Genomic DNA, 20938 nt, shown 5'->3' with positions numbered 1-20938 from the left:
GGCTTGGGGATGAGCTCCTGCCCAAAGTAGAGGAGTTCAAGTATCTTGGGGTCTTGTTCACGAGTGAGGGGAGGATGGAGCGCAAGATCGACAGGCGGATCAGTGCAGCGTCGGCAGTAATGCGGACTCATTACCGGTCCGTCGTGGTAAAGAGAGAGCTTAGGCAAAAGACAAAGCTCTCAATTTACCAGTCAATTTACGCTCCTACCCTCACCTATTGTCACGAGCTATGGGTCGTGACCGAAAGAAAGAACGAGATCCCGGATACAAGCGGTCGAAATGAGTTTCCTCCGCAGAATGTCCGGTCTCTCCTTTAGAGATAGGGTGAGAAGCTCGGTCATCTGGGAGACACTCGGAGTAGAGTCGCTGCTCCTCCACGTTGAGAGGAGCCAGATGAGGTGGCTTGGGCATCTCATCAGGATGCCTCCTGGGCGCCTCCCTGGGAAGGTGTCCAGGCATGTCCCACCAGTAGGAGACCCTGGGGACGACCCAGGACGCGCTGGAGAGACCATGTCTCTCAGCTGCCCTGGGAACGTCTTGGGATCCCAGGGGATGAGCTGGATGAAGTGGCTGGGGAGAGGGAAGTCTGGGAGTCCCTTCTAAAGCTGCTGCCCCCGCGACCCGACCCCGGATAAGCGGAAGAAGATGGATGGATGGATGGATGGATGGATGGATGGATGGATGGATGGATGGATGGATGGATGGATGGATGGAGTGGGAAATTGACAGGTGGATTGGTGCAGCGTCTTCTGTGATGAAGACTCTTACCAGTCCATCACAGTGCAGAGAGAGCGGAGCTCGAATGTTAATCTACTGGTTGATCAATGTTCCTACCCTCAACTCGTGACCGAAATAATAAGCTCCAGTATACAAGCGGCTGAAATGAGTTTTCTACATAGAGCTAATGGGAAAATATCAGTCATCCAGGAGAGTCAAGCCATTTCTCCTCTGCATTGAGAAGAGCCAGAAGAGGTAGCTTAGGCAGTTGATCATTGGACGCCCTTCTGATGAGGTGCTTTGACCATGTCCCACTGGGAAGCGGCCCCAAGGCCAACCTGAAACATGCTGGAGATACTGTCTTCCTGGCTGCATTGGGAACATCTCGGAGGAGCTGGACAAAGTGGTTAGGGAGAAGGAAGTCGAGGCTTTCCTGCTTAAACTGCTGCTGCCGTGACCCAACCTCGGAAAAGCATTAGAGCAGTAGTTCTTGACCTTATTGGAAGGACTGGACCCCACCAGTTTCATATGCGCATTCACCGAACCCCTCTTTCGTGAAGAAAATTATTTTTTCAAATTCAAGACAACAATGTTAATTACTGGTGCACAAAATGAGCCATGCATGAACGTCACCTTGTTCAAAGAACATAACCAAAACAAGGCATGAGCTCAAAACAAATTACATAACCTGCAAATCAGTGTGACAATAAATCAGGTGTGTTCGGACCTCCGCAGTGGAGACTCTGCCGAACCCCTGAGACCAACTCACCAAACCCTGAGGGAACCCAGGGTGAGAAGCACAGCATTAGAGGATTATGATGATGATGGTGATTTAATTTCATCATGCATTTTAAGCATTTATTTCATTATAAATTAAAATGTGGCACTCTTCGTCCTTCATATCTTTCAGTTTGACCTGGAATAATAATGTCTGAATTGTCCAAAGGATTTATGCTTTTTTTATTTAAGCTTGCATTTGTCATATTCATCTCAATAATTATTTAAGTTGTTCCTGGTTTTTACTGTATTATTCACCTTTTAATGTTTCCAGTATGAAATGTTTTGAAATAATGATTAACTTGTAATTGTATTATTTTTCTCATTCGTGTTTGTTGTTATGGTATGATTTATAGATATACGTATAGTTCAGATGCAATAGCTCAGTGACTGCAAGTGAAGTTCAGCATCCTCTAAAATAGCCTCCTCCCAAATGGAAAAAAAAAACAAAAGCGGTGAACATGTACCATGCTGTCTGTACTTTTTATTGAGAAAGTATGCGCTAGAATATCCTCATATTTTGTTCAGGTTTAGCTTGTCCGCTGCCAGCTTGCTAGTTATGACAGGACTTCCTTATCTGTAACTTCATAGTGCTTTGACACTGCTGGACACTGACATCTACAGCTTCTTTCTTACTTCTACTGGTACTGCATAAAACCGGATTGTCATTGGATAAATTCTGTGCTTTTTTCCATATTGAATGCTCAGGAATGTATGGGACAATGGGATGACCCAGATACTTGGTTTCTGCATGATGATTGAATGCTCTGTCCCTGTGTGGAGCTGAGCTTCTCCTTATTTAAATGACGAACAGCAGCTACTCATATAGTTACATCCTATTTATTTAATTTGACACAGGTTTTCATGTAGAGGAGACGGAGGACAATGAAGCTGTAGTTTCTACGTTGTTCGATCTACGAAGACTACTAATTACCAAGCACCTACCTGCTGTACGGCATTGGGTTCAGGTTTGTACATGCAGAAGCAACACTAAAAAAAAAAGATTTCTCATTTGTTTACATTCGTTTTAGGGATGTCCAGTAACTGTTGTTTTTCACCGATACAATAACTTCCAGTCGCTGATGGTTTACCTTTAAATATGACACAAATTCAACAACTGAGAACACGAACACACATATAAAACAAGAAGTAACGTCCTTCTATTGCTACACATTTTTAATGTATTGCACCAGGCAATACATTAGGTGTACTGAATGGCTCAAGTAATGTGGCGGTCCTAGACAGTTTATCTAGGGTGGCAAGGACGTAGTTGGGGGTGTCAGAGCTTATAAAACCCAGCCCCCCCACACACACGCGGCCACCAATGCACATGCACACACATACGCACACTAATACGCATGAACGCACAGACATTTCTAATTCAGGTTTCATTTTCTGCAATCCCTGGCACATTTAATGAATGTCACATGAATAAAATAGCTTAATGTGGAGTACTAATGGAGTGTGTGTCGGCTATCCAATAACTATCACCTTGGGCTGCCACAAACGATTATTTTGCTAGTTGACATGTCACCGATAGTAGTTGCTATTAGTCGACTAATCGGATCATAGATTAAATGCAGCATATTGCAACTGCAAGCAACTGCTCTTTTACAACCATCATTACAGCCTCTTTTATTTGAGCAATGTACAAATAAAAATACTGTATTTTTCGGACTAAAAGTCGCTCCAGAATATACGTCGCATTAGCCATAAAATGCACAATAAAGTGAAAAAAAACATAAGTCGCTCCGGAGAATAAGTTGTATTTTGGGGGAAATTTATTCGACAAAATCCAACACCAAGAACAGACATGAACGACCAACAACAGGCTAAACGATAGGTATGCTAACGTGACATAAACACAAACAAAGGACTGAGAACGGCCCTGACGTAACATTCAGAGTTATTCAAATAACTATTACATAAATAACACGTTTATCAAACTATCTGTGTCACTCCAACTCATTAAATCCATCGATCGTCTCTTATGGAAACGATGCCGCGTATGCGCCGCGCCGCTGACGTCTAAATATTCTAAATATTCCACAGACCCACATAATGATATATAAAGTATATATCAAATAACTATCATATAAACAACAATCTGTGTCATTCCAAATCATTAAATCCATCGATCAAATTCCTCGTCCTTTGTCAACAACGCCGCGCGTGCGCCGCTGACGTCAGCCTCGTCGTTATTCCACAGATCTAGTATATAACAATATTGTAGCATTAACAAAGTACCAGGAACGACGTGGGTTCGGTAAATGGCTCTTTAATTAACAAACCAAAAGTTCAACGAGCCAACAACTACTGAACTGTAATGATAAAAACATATACAAGTTGCTACACGAAATAAAATATATCAAATAACTATCACATAAATAGTTCACCGCCACACGCCTGGAAGTCGACGCCGGTACTTGGGGCCGTGTGGCGGTGAACTATTTATGTGTGGACTTCTATCCCCGGTGGTGGCACTTCCAGCCACGGAGGTAGAAGAGAGCTCCATAGAATAGAACCGGGCGTGCGTAAAAGCCATGTCCGAGCCCCATCCACCGTCCCCGGACAGCCACTCAGCTGAGCGCCGGCCCCCGACTTCCATCCACGGAGGTGAAAGAGAGCTCCGTAGAGTAGGACCGGACGTGTGTAAAAGCCATAATAGTTTTTCAAACCTTCTGTGTCACTCCAAATCATTAAAACCTTTAAACTCTTCGTCCTCCGTGTCACTTACAAACAAAGCCGCTAATGATGCCGGTAGTACGTGGGGACCTTCGTCATCCCGTGATCGAATCCTTTGTCCTTTATGTAAACAACCAACGCGCCACTGACGTCGCTTGCAGTTCAAACTACAGTAATCCCTTGCTACATCGCGATTTGTTTATCGCGGTTTCACTTTTTTTTTCTTTTTTAATTTTGAAAATTTGTGAAAAAATCATATAAGTCGCTCCTCAGTATAAGTCGCCCCCCCACTTAAACTATGAAAAAAATCGCGATTTATAGTCCGAAAAACACGGTAATGACATTACATTATGAATTATCACAGCATGTTAAACTTTGATTAAACTTTGCAGCTTGTAACATCCTCAAATTATTTCGATGAGATTTATCATGTCTTCGTAATTATATACTGCAGATTCTTTTGTTCAATAGCACAACTTAAATTGAATATACTGTGGCCTTAACATTTTTAGCTGTAAAGGTTTGGAGCATTTTAAAATGGAGCCGAAAACTACTGTGCACTTTATGCACACTTGCACTATGAATAAAATCAAATTATTTATACGGTAAAACATAAATGCTAAACATAATTCACTCTTCTCAGGTTTCAACTATCGAGCTTTTTTTGTAATGTAGAAGACTGAAATCAGATGAGCAAAATAATGGAAAAAGGATGGGGCGAGGAAGGACCGGGGGGAGAATTAATAATTAAATATGTAAACAGTTAGACAATATAAACATCAGACACGACATAAACGACAAAGTAAGAGAATAGATCTGCAGTAGATGCAGTAGATACCCGTGATTAAATAAACAATAAACAACAAATAAAAGTGTCAGTATAACAAACAACAGTTGTCAGGTCTAAGTACCATCAGACATTATTTTACACACTGAAATAAAAGGAGAAGACAACCAGTATTTCTTTTGCTCGCAAGGTGAATTACGTAGAAAGCCCCGTTACAGTCCTCCACCAATTCTGAGCTCCTCTTCCGCTATTTCTTCTCTTTATTTTGGGTTGCCCTGGTTACAAAAGGCGTTGCTACACTAAAGGAAGGAGAGATTGTGGCTGTAGCAACGCTGATTAACTAACAAAAGGATGTTGTGTGGTGCGAGGCCTTGGCCGATTCGTGACCCCAGCAATGCAGAGTCTGTCCTAAATTGGTTGGCAGCCTCGTCCTAGGCTGCGATCTCCAAACGTGCTGGGTGCCGTGTCCCTGTAAAACAATGCTCTAGACTTTCTTGCTAAGTATCACACAATAATAATGAGTAAATAATCAGATACCTCTCTTGCATACACTTCAACAAACGTTAAGTAGATGTGAGATAACTTGCATGAAGTCTACTTAAACCTTGAGTAAATATGGGATAACTTATGTGCAACTACTTCAACATGTATGTCTTTTCTATAACACTTTATATCAAAGAAAAATTGTCCAGGTCAACAACAATTTATGAATAGAAACTACAAGGTTTAAAAGAGAAAGAACTTCTCTCAAACTAAACAAAGAACAAAGGTGTTGTGTTCATAACGAGAGAGGGCCTCTCACAGGTAAGAAAGGAAGGGAGTCTAAGAACTCCCCGGAGCCAGACAGATATCTTTGTTTAAGCAAACATATGAGGCCTCCGGTTCAGGCCGACCAGCACTTCTGCAAAAACAATTATTCCAACAACAGTTACATCTCAAACTTCTCAACAGCCCGTCCCTTTGAAGTGGGAGAAACAGCAAAGTGTACATATTTTATAAGGTTAGACAAACTCATATACTTTTTCATGGGCATATATGTGCAAATCCTTTTATTATTTTATATAAACATAACTGCTCAATCAGAACGCGGATACAGCACACATAGGTTTGTCACCTTCCAATACACATAGGCACAGACCGCTGACACAGGACACACACACAGGACAGTGACTGTCCAATACAAATAGATACCAAATGGTCAGGTGATGATACCAAATGGTCAGGTGACAGCAGAGCAGAGGTTTACCTTATAAGGACATCCTTTTGCTTTCCCGCCTTTTCCTTTCCCGAACAGTATAAAACCTTCTGACCTGGAGAGTAGGGGTTGTTTTTTCGTCTGCTGCAGTGCCTCGTGTACTGACCGCCATTAAACAACCCAAGATCTTGCAAAATAAAGAACCAACTGTTACTCCACATCTTTGTTTTCCTTGCTTCATGACGGACATCTTGAAGAAAACGCAACACCTTCTAAAAAACATGAACAAAAATAATGAAAATGTGTTTTTGACGGCAAAAACATTTATTTACATATTTGATAACATGCGCAAACAGCAACATTTGACAACCCACCGTATTTTTCGGACTAAAGTCGCTCCGGAGTACAAGTTGCATCAGCCATAAAATGCACCTTAAAGGGGAAAAAAACATATATAAGTCGCACCGGAGTTTAAGTCACATTTTGGGGGAAATTTATTTGACAAAATCCAACACCAAGAACAGACATGAACCAGCAACAACAGGCTAAACAATACGGTATGCTAACGTGACATAAACACAAACAAGGAGCTGAGAACGGGCCTTAACAGTGATCTAAATAACTATAACAGGAAGAACACATTCATCAAACCATCTGTCACTCCAAATCATTAAATCCAGCGAGTTCTTTGTCCTTTGTGTAAACAACGCCGCGTGTGCGGCGCGCCGCTGACGTCGGACTTGTCATCAGTTGCAGTTCAAATTATTCCAAAGGCCCATATACCGTATTCGCCTGAATATAAGACGACCCCGATTATAAGACGACCCCCTCTTTTTCAAGACTCAAGTTTGAAAAAAGACTTTTTGAACACAAAAATAATATTTTACACAGAAAATAATTACAGCTGAAACAAATGATTATAACAATATATTCGAGAGAAAAAGCATGTTATTTTGCGTTATTAAAATCATGCAGAAACTGTCTATCACATCTTAATATCTGAACATTTAAATATGTAAACTAAAGTGCAATCACATTTGTAAATGAATGGCTTCTGGTTTTTGAAATGTATAAATAAACCAATCTACTGTGATAAAACAACAAAATTGCAATAACTGCATTAACCATCAAAGTGAAGTCTAACTTAAACAAATCTGAATAAGAAAAAGCATTGCAATAAAATAATGCAAATTGCTACCGCTATTGTTGGGGAGCCTGAGGACTGTATAGGGGGTTGGCTCGGATGGTTATGCTCATTTCACCCCCGGGTGTCGGTCAGAACACATGAAGGATGTGGTTCAGTTATGATTGCTTTCCTGAATTATTGGCAAATAATAATAATAAATAACCATAAATGAAATACTCTCGGCAACACACCAAATATAAGTCATCGATTGAGACAACAAAATACATTTGCTGGCGACCGTTAGTCGCCGTGCCGCTGCGTAACGGCTACTCGTACAATGCGAGGCAAATTTAAAGGAGCGCGCTGGAGTTGTCAATCAAACGGCACGCACACGAAGCAAACTGCGATTGGACAAACGGCACAACAGTGGACAGCAGTAACAATGAAATGTATATACTCACTTTGTGTCAAAGACGCACGCGATCACAGCAACATACTCAGTCGATACCAGCAACCTTTAACTTACCGCTGTGCACAAGTGAAAATGGGTATAATGTCTAGAGCCCGAATACAAGACGACCCCCACTTTTTCAGTCTTATTTCAATGAAAAAAACATCGTCTTATATTCGGGCCGATACGGTAACTAGATATAAACTATATATCAAATAATAAGAATATAAACAACAATTTTATCAAACCATCCGTGTCACTCCAAATCATTAAATCAATTGGAATCTTCGTCCTTTGTGTAAACACCGGCGCTTCTAACCCCGGAAGCGTGTGCGATGCGCCGCTGTGTCACTTAAAAAAAACAAAAGGTAAGACGTGGGTTTGGTAACCGCTCTTTATTGTTGGACTATAAGTCACGTTTTATTTCATAATTTGGGTGAGGGTGGGACTTATAGTGAGGAGCAACTTATATGTGAATTTTTTTCACAAATTTTCAAAATTCCCCCCCAAAAAAGTGAAACCGCGATAAACGAACCGCGATGTAGCAAGAGATTACTGTAATTTAAATTTCAAGTGACGTCAGCAGCGCGGCGGTTGTTTACATAAAGGAGAAAGATTCGATCACTGGATGACAAAGTTGACGAAGCGCCCCACGTACTCCCGGCATCATTAGCGGCTTTGTTTGTAAGTGACACGGAGGACGAAGAGTTTAAAGGATTTAATGATTTGGAGTGACACAGAAGGTTTGAAGAACTATTATGGCTTTTACGCACGCCCGGTCCTACTCTACGGAGCTCTCTTTCACCTCCGTGGATGGAAGTCGGGGGCCGGCGCTCGGCCGGGTGGCTGTCCAGGGACGGTGGATGGGGCTCGGACATGGCTTTTACGCATGCCTGGTCCTACTCTACGGAGCTCTCTTTCACCTCCATGGATGGAAGTCGGGGGCCGGCGCTCAGCCGGGTGGCTGTCCGGGGACGGTGGATGGGGCTCGGACATGGCTTTTACGCACGCCCAGTCCTATTCTATGGAGCTCTCTTCCACCTTCGTGGCTGGAAGTGCCACCTCCGGGGATGGAAGTCCACGCCGCCACACGCCTGGAAGTCCACGCCGGTGCTTGGGGCTGTGTGGCGGTGAACTATTTATGTTATAGTTATTTTATATATTTTATTTCGTGTAGCAACTTGTATATGTTTTTATCGTTACAGTTCAGTAGTTGTTGGCTTGTTGAACTCGTGTTTTGTTAAATAAAGAGTCGTTTACCAAATCCACGTCTTTCCTTGTACTTTGTTAACGCTACAATATAGTTAAATACTAGATCTTGGGAATAACGAGGCTGACGTTATGGCGCACACGCGGCCTTGACAAAGGATGAGGAATTTGATCGATGGATTTAATGATTTGGAGTGACACAGATGGTTTGAGAATATTATTGCTTATATAATAGTTATTTGATATATAATTTATATATCGTTATATGGGCCTGTGGAATATTTTGAAGTGCAAGCGCCGTCAGCTTGCGCGCACCTGGCCGGCATTGTTGACATAAAAGACGATCGATGGATTTAATGAATTGGAGTGACATAGATGGTTTAATAAAAATATTGCTTATATAATAGTTATTATATATAGAACCGTTTAGAGGCTGTTATTTCTGCAAAAGGAGGATCTAGTAAATATTGATGTCATTTTTCTATTGGGGTGCCCAAATTTATGCACCTGCCTACTTTTGTTTAAGTAATGATTGCACACATTCTGCAAATCCTATAAACTTCATTCCACTTCTCATTTATCATTGTGTTTGCCTGCTATATGATATATTTAACTGAAATTGCCGATCCGAACAACCAATGATTTAGGAAAATCTTGAAAATGATTTGGGGTGCCCAAACTTTTGCATACGACTGTGTGTGTGCGCGTGCGCGTGTGTGCATGTGTATGTATGTATATATACAGTAATCGCTCGTTTATTGCGGATAATTGGTTCAAAAAACCACCCGCGATAAGTGAAATCCGCAGAGTCACCCTCTCATCTGTACATTTTTTGTGTCAATAAATGTATATGAAATCATTTAAGTGCATATTTTATGATTAGAACATTAAATAATTGTTTCAAACATGTAAATAATACATAAATAGTATAAATAACATACAGAAAAGTTTGTATAATTATTGAAAATATAAATATAGTACGTGTGTGCGTGTAACATGCTAACAAGAAGCACTGGGCAGGCTAACGTGTTAGCGGAAAGATGCTAATTCGCGATTTTGCTAATACGCAAAAACGGACCTCTAAAGGAATGTAAACAAACATTTGGAGCAATACTATATTGTCCTAAAGGTTAGACACATGTGATCGTTCATTTCTCTTGTTAGGAGACCCACTTACATCGTCATTGACTGCTGTACCACTGTACCGACATATGTACACGAACGTGAAACAGGAAGTGGTATAGCCTGAAAACGGCCTTCAGAATAAAGTATCCTACCTCAAAAAAAGCACGGCTGAATAACATGAATAACATGGAGAATTCTTAACACATACTGTAAATATGTTTTTAGAACAGCTTTTATTATTATAATTATTTTTATAACAAGGTACAAGTGAATATACTGTAAATATGTTTTTAGAACACTTTTATTTTTATAAAAAAATTTATAACAAGGTACAACACTGTAAATGTGTTTTTAGAACTCTTATTATAACTTTTTTATAAAAAGGTACAAATGTACGCACTGCAATTGTGTGGGCACTCCCTGCCTTCTGCTGGCGTGAGGGCAACTTTCGTGCCATAATTCCTCAATTTTGAAGTTTTATTTTTAATTTGAATTTCTTTTTAATTTGGAATCTGCGATGTAGTGAAACCGCGATAAACGAACCGCGATGTAGCGAGTGATTACTGTTTATATTTACTGTGTATATTTATTGTGTATATACGTATATGTATTTAACACCGTGCTGAACCAGCCCACCCCAGTGGACCCAACTGTCCTTCCAGAGCTCTCTGAACATCATAGCTTGACAGATCGCCACCTCCCCCAACCTTCAAGAAAATCTTGCACGCAGTCAAAACCCTGAAAAAAACATAAACCCCCTGGACCTGACAGCATCCCGGCTGATCTCCTCAAGGAAGGAGGCTACCTCTCAAAAGTCAAAGTTAACGTCTGCTTTATTGTCAATTTCTTCACATGCCAAGACACACAAATAGATCGAAATTACGTTCCCACTATCCCACGGTGACAAGACATAGTTCACAATGTACATACAAGTAAACAACACAAGAATAATAAAAAAAAAAGAAGGCACAATCAATGAATAAATAAGAGTGATGAATATAAACTCTGTATACAGACATTGCATCTCTACATAGAGGTGTAGAGATGAGAATGTGTCCAGAATAGTGGAAAGATGCCAACACTGTTACCGTCTATAAGATCAAAGGAGATACATCCATTTGCTCCAATAGTAGGGGTATCTCTCTTTTGGACACTGCTTGAAAGGTCCTTGTCAAGGTCATGCTCCGCAGACTCATCTCGGCAGACTCATCTCAGCAATATCAGAACGGGTCAACCCAGAGTTGCAATGTGGTTTTCGGAAAGACGGGGACAGTTGACATGATCTTTGTGGCACGTCGGCTCCAAGAGAAATGTTGGGAGCGGCACAAGGACTTGTTCATTGCCCTGAGGTTGGTGCTACAGAGCTCACAAGACATACTCAAACAGATTCAAGGACAGCTTCCCTGAGCCATAAACCGAAAATAACCACCGCTAACGCACTTCTTACACGGTCATATTCTTCACTCTTTCCAACCTTGTACCCTACCCAAATGTGCAATAAGCTACAACACATAAATACATGTGCATTGCTTCTATATATTACGGGTGTAACAATATGTTTTATGACCGATACAATACGTTTCGATATAAAGCCAATGATTTGACACAAAGCAACATATCGCTTTTTTCGATGTGATAAAGGCAATTTTGATATGATAACTTGATGTACAGTGTGACTTATCTGTACATCAATTTATGCTAATTAAAAGCAAGTCCAAATCAACAATGTATTTTTTTCATTGGATTTTATTTTGAAACAATTCATCTTTACTGATTCCAAACTGTCAAACACCAAGCTAGTTCTCGTAATATTCTAGAACAGTGGTTAGTCAAGTCAAGTCAAGTTTATTTGTATAGCCCTAAATCACAAACAGTCTCAAAGGGCTTCACATAGACAAAAATTGACAATTATTCTCAAAGCGTCCCCTGATCCTAAGCTCCCAAAAGGGCAAGGAAAAACTCAAGAAATCCCGACCAGGGGAAAATGAGAAACCTTGAGAAGGGACCACAGATGGAAGGATCCCCCTTTCAGGATCACCAGGTTGTAATGGATGCAGAGAGGGCACAAGTAATACATAACATGAAAATCAGTGAAAAAAATGGATGTCGGAGGTGGCCTCGATTGTCCTGGGAGTGTCTTCAAGGAGGTTGAGCTGCAGTTTCCTCATCTTGAATTGGTCCCCGAGAATCCAGCTAGCCGCTATCAGCTTTTGCGCCACCTAACCCCCTCCCCAGCCAGGGAGGGGTTGGGCAGAGAGAACAACACAAACTCCGGGAAAATCGGCCACTACAAGTTAGTTAAAGGCCATCTAATAGAAATGTGTCTTTAAACGTGTCTTAAATGTTTCTACTGAGGTAGCAGTTCTAATATCCATTGGTAGGGCATTCCAAAGCTCTGGAGCCCGAATAGAGAATGCTCTAGAACCTGCAGACATTTTGTTGGCCCTCGGTGTAACTAAAAGACTAGCGTTTTGCGAACGAAGGTTACAAGACGGAACATAAGGAATGACTAGGTTGACGAGATATGAAGGCCAAAGTCAAAGTCAGCTTTATTGTCAATTTCTCCACATGCCAAAGACACACAAAGAAACCAAAATTTCGTTCCCCGCTCTCCCACGGTGACAAGACATGGCCCACAATAGACAATCAAGTAAACAAGTAAACAACAGCGTGCTGAATAAATAACACAACAAATAAATAAATAAGAGGAGCAAAAAGGAGCAAGTGAGCGTACAGCAGACATTCCAGAAAATAGCGCAACAGTGCCGCGCGCTACGCAGAAAGGGGTAGCGAGTTCAGGGTCCTAACAGCCTGGAGAAAGAAGCTGTTGGCGAGTCTGGTGGTGCGGGAGCGCAGGCTCCTGTACCTCTTCCCAGAGGGCAGAAGGTCAAACAAAGAGTGAGTTGGGTGACTCACATCACTCGCAATCGTGGTTGCCTTGCGGGCGAGATGGGAGGTGTAAATGTCCTTCAGGGAGGGGAGCGAAGCACCAATAATCTTACCAGCCGTATTCACTATGCGCTGCAGGGCCTTCAAGTTCTGTTCAGTGCAGCTACCACCCCAGACAGCGATGCAACTGGTGAGGACGCTCTCAGTGGTGCCACGGTAGAATGTAGACAGGACTGCCTGAGGAGCACATGCACGCCTGAGCTTCCGCAGGAAGTACAGGCGGCGCTGAGCTTTCTTTGCCAGTGACGCGGTGTTTGCGGACCAGGAGAGGTCCTCACTGATGTGCACCCCCAGGAACTTGGTGCAGCTCACCCTCTCCACCACAGCACCGTCGATCATCAGCGGTAGGTGTTTTGTGTGACCCTTCCGAAAGTCAACAACGATTTCCTTGGTCTTGTTCACGTTCAGCCGGAGGTTGTTGTCCCTGCACCACATGGTCAGAAGGTCAACTTCCGACCTGTACCGAGTCTCGTCACCCTTCATGATGAGACCCACCAGAGTTGTGTCGTCAGCAAACTTCACTATGCGGTTGTCGCTGTAGGTCGCAATGCAGTCATGCGTCAGCAGGGTGAAGAGCAATGGACTGAGCACGCAGCCCTGGGGGGGCCCCCGTGCTCAGCGTGATGCTGGCGGAGATTTTGTCGCCAACACGCACCACCTGAGGCCTCTGACAGAGGAAGTTCAGTAGCCAGTTGCAGAGGGAGGTACTGAGGCCCAGCTCGTCGAGTTTGCAGATGAGTCGCTGCGGCACATTGGTGTTGAAGGCAGAGCTGAAGTCCACAAACAGCAATCTCACATATGAGTCCTTTCTCTCCAGGTGGGTGAGGGCCGAATGGAGGGCAGAGCAGATGGCATCTTCAGAGGACCGTTTTGCACGGTACGCAAACTGGAAAGGGTCAATGGTGGGGGGAGAATGGATTTGATGTGCTCCATGACAAGCCGCTCAAAGCACTTCATGATGATGGGCGTCAGTGCCACGGGGCGGTAGTCATTGAAGCAGGACGGTGCAGGTTTCTCTGGCACAGGAACGATGGTGGCAGCCTTGAAACACGAGGGGACGATGGCCTGCTGCAGGGAAACTTTAAAGATGTCCGTGAAGACACCCGACAGCTCCCCAGCGCAGTCCTTCAGCGCTCGACCCGGGATGTTGTCAGGGCCCGCCGCCTTACGGGTGTCAATAGCGGCAAGCGCCGTCCTCACTCCGTCGGCAGAGACACGCAGGGGCGACGTTTCAGGACGTAGCAGTCCAAGCGCCTTTAATGTCGCCGCTTCAAAGTCCAGAACGCCACAAAACGCATTTCTGCCGATGTCGAGCAGAACCTGCCTGCTGTACTTGTAGCACGATATAGCACGACGAGACGAACAAATAAGACTGTCGGACAAACACTCATTAAACGAAAAAATCACCGTACTGACGGGACAGAGAGTGGCCGCTGCGTGTGCACGCGCCGCCATCTTGAAAGGCGCTAAGCCATGCAGTGATTTATAGGTTAGTAGAAGAACCTTGAAGTCACATCTTAAATGGACCGGGAGCCAATGTAAGTTGGCTAATATTGGAGTAATGTGATCAAATTTTCTTGTCCGTGAGAGCAGCCTCGCAGCAGCATTTTGTACTAACTGTAGACTTTTGATGTGGGACTTAGGAAGACCAGAGAATAATACATTACAGTAGTCCAGGCACGACGTGACGAACGTATGTATAATAGTTTCCGCATCCCCGGTCGAGAGGATCGGACGAATCTTAGCAATATTACGAAGGTGAAAAAACGCAATTCTGGTTATATTCTTAATGTGTTTTTGAAAGGAGAGCGTTTAGTCAAATATTGCCCCAAGATTAGTTACATTATCACTCTGAGTGATAATACGGTTATCTATAGTTATAGTGGTTTCCTTAAATAAGTGTTGATAACGAGTAGGACCAATTATCAACATCTCAGTTTTATCTGGGTTAAGACGAAGGAAGTTGAGAGACATCCATTGCTTGATCTCCGCAAGGCACGCCTCAAGATTACAACAGTCCCGCGGATCTGTCATCGATAACGGCATATATCATTGGGTGTCATCGGCGTAGCATTGAAAACTAATATTATATTTACGTATTATGTCCCCAAGCAGAATCATATACATATTAAATAGAATCGGTTCGAGTACCGATCCCTGTGGGACACCACACGTAACATTATAGAGCTCAGAGGACGTATTGCCATGGACCACTTCGTGCGTCCTGTCTGATAGATAGGAATAGAACCAGCCTAGTGCTGACCCTGAAATACCAACACAACTTTTAAGACGCCCTAATAAAATATCGAAGTCTACAGTGTCAAAGGCAGCACTAAGATCGAGTAGTAACAATACAGAGGACGTACCGTAATTTCCGGACTATAAGCCGCGACTTTTTTCCAAAATTTTGGACCTTGCGGCTTATAGTCAGGTGCGGCTTATATAAGATTTTTTTCGTGATTTTTGTGATGACTTGATCAGTTTTACTCTTAACACTATTATATACAGTAAAAGCTACAAAACAAACTGACAAATAACTCGTTTTCAAATCAGACGAGTAAAAACTGGTCAAATATTTAAAAAAAAAGCTATTATTAAAAGTGAAGACAATTTGCAGTTCTAGTAATGACACACGAATTTGATGCACAATTTGTCTTCGCGGGCCACATACAATGATGTGGGGCCTTGAGTTCGACACCTGTGCTCTAAACCCTTTCTCTTACACTGCCATGTGACTCAGAGATTACACAAAGCAGTGGCGCTGTTTGGACCATCTGCATTGTATTAAAACCCAATCAATCAGCATTTGAATTCAATTCTTCTGACATTTTGCTCACCAAAAACAAGTAATGAATGTGAACTTTTAATGCATTTTATTCACAAAGTTACTTTGAACCCTGAGGTTTAAATGGCGGCGCGGCGTATTTATGGATTTTACGGCCTCCAGGGGGCACTCTAGCAGGAAGCAAGAGCGAGACAGACAAAGAAAACGTGCCAGTTTGCGCATCACGCACACACCCTCACCATGGAAAGCATGCGAAGAAATTCATTTGATGCAGCTTTTAAATTAAAAGCAATCAATTTGGCTGTCAAAGACGGAAATAGAGCGGCGGCACGTAAGCTTGGCATCAATGAATCGATGGTGAGACGTTGGAGACGGCAGAGTGAAGAACTGACACAATGCAAAAAGACGACAAAAGCTTTCAGAGGCAACAAAGGCAGATGGCCCGAAGTTGAAAACATTCTTGAAGACTGGGTGAACACACAGAGAGGAGACGGCCGAGGTGTTTCCACCGTGCAGATCCGACTGAAAGCCAAAACAATCGCCACCGAAAAGAAGATTGAAGATTTTAAAGGTGGACCATCGTGGTGTCTCAGATTTATGAGACGAAAGGGCCTGTCAATCAGGGCACGCACGACTGTGTGTCAGCAACTCCCTCCCGACTACGAGGAAAAAGTTACAAACTTCCACAAATTCACACAAACAAAGATAGCTGAGAATTCCATCGGACCACACGAGATCATAAATATGGATGAAGTGCCTTTGACGTTTGACTTACCTCTCACTAGGACTGTAAACAGGAAAGGTGAATCCTCCGTCACGCTGAAAACAACTGGCCATGAGAGAACGCATTTCACTTGTGTTCTGAGCTGCACAGCATCCGGACAAAAGCTTCCACCAATGGTGATTTTTAAGCGAATGACTATGCCAAAAGAAAACCTCCCGAAAGGCATCGTCGTGAAAGTAAACACGAAAGGGTGGATGATGGAAAGCCTAATGAAGGAATGGCTGGCGGAGTGCTACGTCAAGCGACCAGGAGGATTTTTTCACAGAAAAAAAACACTGCTCGTTTTGGACAGCATGAGGGCCCATATCACAGATTCTGTGAAAGCTGCCATCAAGAGGACAAACTCAATTCCAGCTGTGATTCCTGGGGGAACAACAAAGTATTTGCAGCCACTCGATATCAGTGTGAATCGTGCATTTAAAGTGGCACTCCGAGTTGAGTGGGAGGCGTGGATGACCAGCGGCGAGAAATCCATCACCAAAACTGGCCGCATGCGAAGAGCAACTTTTGCTCAAGTCTGCCAGTGGATCCTGACTGCGTGGGGCAGTGTGAAAAAATCCACGATCACCAACGGCTTTCGAAAGGCTGGACTGCTGCGTGAGGAAGAGAACGGTGCGAGCACATCTTCGCCTCGAGACGAAAGTGACAGTGACAGCGACAACGAAAAAGAGAGAGACAGTGTAAAAGTGTCTGACGAAGTCATCCTGAGTCTGTTCAAGTCTGACACTGAAGAAGACAACTTCAGTGGTTTTAGTGCACAGGAGGAAGATGAAGATAGCGATCAATGACTTTTCTGGTAGGCTGGTTTTTTTTTTTAACCAGCGGTGTTACTGCCGTTATACTGCTGTGTTATTGCCGTGTTGTTGCCGTGTTACAGGCACTTTTTGGAAAAAGACATTTATTTACAGTAAGCGATCGATTACTTTTCTGGTAGGCTGGTTATTTTTTTAACCAGATGTGTTACTGCAGTTTTACTGTCGTTGTACTGCCTTGTTGCTGCTGTTACTGCCGTGCACTTTTTGGAAAAAATGCATATAATTACAGTAATTGTGTAAATATCTCATGTTACAACGTGGACACCTGCTTTTATACACGTCACTGGGGAGAAAAGTGGTGTGTTGATCGCATGTCCATCCGCCAGGCGAATAGTGCAGTATAATTCACTCAAATAAGAGACAGAACGAGATCAAGACGAACATTACTGAAAAGAAGCCTTTATACACAAACCGTCATTATGGGGGACAAAAGAAATGCATATGATGCCGCTTTTAAGCCAAAGGCAGTCGATCGTTGTTGATGTCATTGTGTTGTGTCTACTCTGGAGCGTATTTATGGATTTTTACGGCCTCCAAGGAGCGCTCGAGCAGGAAGCAAGAGCGAGACAGACGAAGAAGGGATAATGCGCCGAAGAAGACGTGCTCGCTTGTGTTTTGATCGTCTCGCGCATCACGCACACACTCACAAAGAAGATACATAATGAGATGAACACGGACATTACTGAAAGGAAGCTTTTATACACAAACCGTCATTATGGGGGACAAAAGAAATGCATGATGCCGCTTTTAAGTTATACGTTATATCGCTAGTTTAATGTAATTTAGCGCTTTGTGCATGAATAAGATAAGCATGAAGAACTCGAAGAAATGCATAAAAGCGACGACGAAAGAGAGACTGAGAAAGTGAGGCGAAGGATATCAAACGCTATTCCAATCAGACACTAACAAGGAAGATTTTGATGGTTTCAGTGCACAGGAGGAAGATGAAGACGGCTCTTTTTTACTTTTACTGGTACGTTTTTTTTTAACCAGCCCTGTTAGTGCTGTGCTACCGTTTTGCTGCTGCGTTACCGCCGCGTCTCTGACTTTGCTGTGTTACGTCCGTGTTGCTGCGGTATTACTGCCGCGTCACAGGCAGTGTTTGGAAAGAAATGTTAAGGTATGTTATTAAAGCTTTAAAAAAACTTTCTGTGTCCAGTCTTTCTTTGCTAATAACTCGCGTGCACACTTCTGCGTTGCTGCGGTACTACTGCTGCGTCACAGGCAATGTTTAGAAAGACATGTTCAAGTACGTTATTAAAACGTTAAAAAGGCTTTCCATGTACTGTCTTTCTTTGTAAAAAACTCGTGTGCACGTGCGGCTTATAGACCGGTGCGGCTTATGTAAGAAAAAAACTGAAATATCCATGAATATTAGCTGGTGCAGTTTATAATCCGGTGCGGTTTATAGTCCGGCAATTACGGTATTTGAATCCATAGCTATGAGGAGATCATTCGTCACTTTAGCAAGTGCTGTCTCTGTGGAATGATTAGCTCTAAAACCAGACTGAAAAGAGTCATATCGATTGTTAGCGACCATGTAATCAATAAGCTGCTGCGCTACTACTTTTTCAAGAAGTTTTGCTATGAATGGGAGGTTTGAAACTGGCCTATAATTTCTGAGACAGTCCGGGTCAAGATTTGCTCGCTTAAGTAACGGTTTAATAATAGCGGTTTTAAAAGCTGTCGGCACTATCCCAGAGGAGACAGACAGATTGATTATATTTAAGACGGACGGTCCTAAAATTGGAAATAATTCTTTAAGTAGTTTGGCTGGAAGCAGGTCGAGTAAACATGTTTGTTTCGCCGCACTAACCAATTGTGTAAGCCTTTCAAGGGACACGCTTTTAAAATTTGAGAGGGTTATTGCATGATCACCAGCGCTAGTAACCGGCGGTATCGAGCGGTATGAGCGATTGGAATGGTATTCTTGATCTTGTCCCCAATGGACTCAATCTTTTGAGCAAAAAAATTTAAAACTCGTCAGCTGAGTGGAAGGAGCTATTGGGGATCGGCTGGCGTAGAGTTAGCTTTGCCACTGTATCAAATAGGTATTTAGGATTGTTTTTATTGAGATTAATGACTTGCGAAAAATAACGAGTTTTTGCCAAGATAAGCGCATCTTTATATTTCAGGAGGCTGTCCTTCCATGCCTGATGGAAAACCTCAAGTTTGGTTAAACGCCATCTGTGCTCATACTTTCTACATAATTGCTTAAGCGTACGTGTTTCATCTGTGAACCACGGAGTTGGCCATCTACGGCGAGTTTTCAGACGTAGCGGCGCCACAGAGTCGATGGCTTTTAATAATGTCGCATTGAATTCATTTGTAAGATTATCAATAGAGCCGATGTATGCGGGAAATATGGCGGTTGCCGGCGACAGTAACTCAGATAGCGCAGTTGCAGTCATGGAGTTAAAATTACGGCTGCTCTAATTCTGATTGCTCTCTTGTCTTTGACAAGGAACTAAAATTTCAAATTTTATTAAGAAATCATCAGACAAAACAGTAGTGTATGGCAGTACTGCTATATTTGAGGTTGCTAGTCCCCGGGATAATACCAGATCTAAGGTATTTCCATTCTTATGCGTTGCTGCCTTTACTGCTTGCGTAAAACCAAACGTATCGATTAAACTTTACTTGTACTAAGTTCATTTTGTTTTTCCTTATTTAATCACTTCACTGGTTTCTTTTATATCAAACAAATTGTTTTTAGGTTATTCACCTGACATGTTTCGGCGGTTTCTTCCGCCTTCATCAGAGTGTCACAGATGTGATAGTGACGCATCTTTATCAGCAGCGTATCGATTAAAGTCTGAAATGCCGAAGTCAGTGGTTCTGACGGTGAATTCATGTGGATGTTGAAATCACCCATGATAACTATATTATCTGCATTTGTCACTAGATCAGCCACAAATTCTGAAAATTCATCCAGTAAGCCAGAGTAAGCCCCAGGTGGACGGTAAATAACAGCAAGATCAAATGACGGTAAAGCGGTCGATCGCACAATGAGAACTTCAAATGTTTTAAATACGTTAATTGAACGAGGCCTAAATCTAAGCTCAGAATTTGAGATGAGGGTGACACCCCCCACCCTTTTTTCGAGGTCACGCCACATGCGAGCTCACAAAATTTGGAGGCGAGGCCTCGTTAAGTGGCAGCAGTTCATTAGGTTTCAACCAGGTCTCGCAAAGACCAAAAACGTTTAGATTATGTTCCGTGATAAGGTCATTAACGAGAACTGCTTTCGTATGAAGCGATCTAATATTCATAAAACTGAGTTTAAGTGTAATCGGTCGATCAGGATGCGTAACTATCGAAGGATTTTTGAACGGGATGCGAGTAAGATTGTGTTCTCTAGGCCTGACATGACCTCTCAAAAGTTTATTAGCGCGATGGGATGAAACGACCGTGGGAATTTGATGGTGAATATTTGTTACACATGTGAAGTTATCTAAAACAGGCACCGTTTCATCAGCAGGACCGGTCGGGGTGGAGTGATTGGATTTGTCTACTACCCCAGTAGAAAGTGT

At 42.7% G+C, this 20938-nt stretch overlaps 1 protein-coding gene and 1 long non-coding RNA gene across 9 annotated transcripts in view; one reads left to right on the top strand and one right to left on the bottom strand.

Annotated features, from left to right (window-relative positions):
* The window catches only part of LOC148404748 (uncharacterized), a 37563-nt gene extending 27376 nt beyond the window's left edge, over positions 1 to 10187 (bottom strand). Inside the window, exons 1-4 of one of the 3 annotated variants that reach the window (XR_015861619.1) lie at positions 10125 to 10187; positions 6536 to 6593; positions 6213 to 6348; positions 5209 to 6136 (exon numbers count right to left, since the gene is read on the bottom strand). This is a non-coding gene — a long non-coding RNA (uncharacterized LOC148404748). Of the gene's footprint in view, positions 1 to 5208; positions 6137 to 6212; positions 6434 to 6535; positions 6594 to 10124 lie in introns of those variants that run through there. The other 2 variants (XR_015861618.1, XR_015861620.1) reach the window with 2 other exon arrangements.
* uvssa (UV-stimulated scaffold protein A) overlaps positions 1 to 20938 on the top strand; it is a 237903-nt gene that overhangs the window by 92032 nt on the left and 124933 nt on the right. For all 6 annotated transcript variants that reach the window (XM_088391507.1, XM_088391482.1, XM_088391489.1 and 3 more), the window contains one exon: positions 2353 to 2462. In XM_088391507.1, the coding sequence (XP_088247633.1) occupies positions 2353 to 2462 (110 nt within the window). The remainder of the gene's footprint in view (positions 1 to 2352; positions 2463 to 20938) is intronic.

The sequence above is a fragment of the Syngnathus floridae genome, chromosome 1 (genome assembly GCF_059516105.1).
Source record: "Syngnathus floridae isolate MCC-2025c chromosome 1, RoL_Sflo_1.0, whole genome shotgun sequence".
In the NCBI taxonomy this organism is placed as follows: Eukaryota; Metazoa; Chordata; class Actinopteri; order Syngnathiformes; family Syngnathidae; genus Syngnathus; species Syngnathus floridae.
This window is presented reverse-complemented; position numbering and strand designations above follow the sequence as displayed.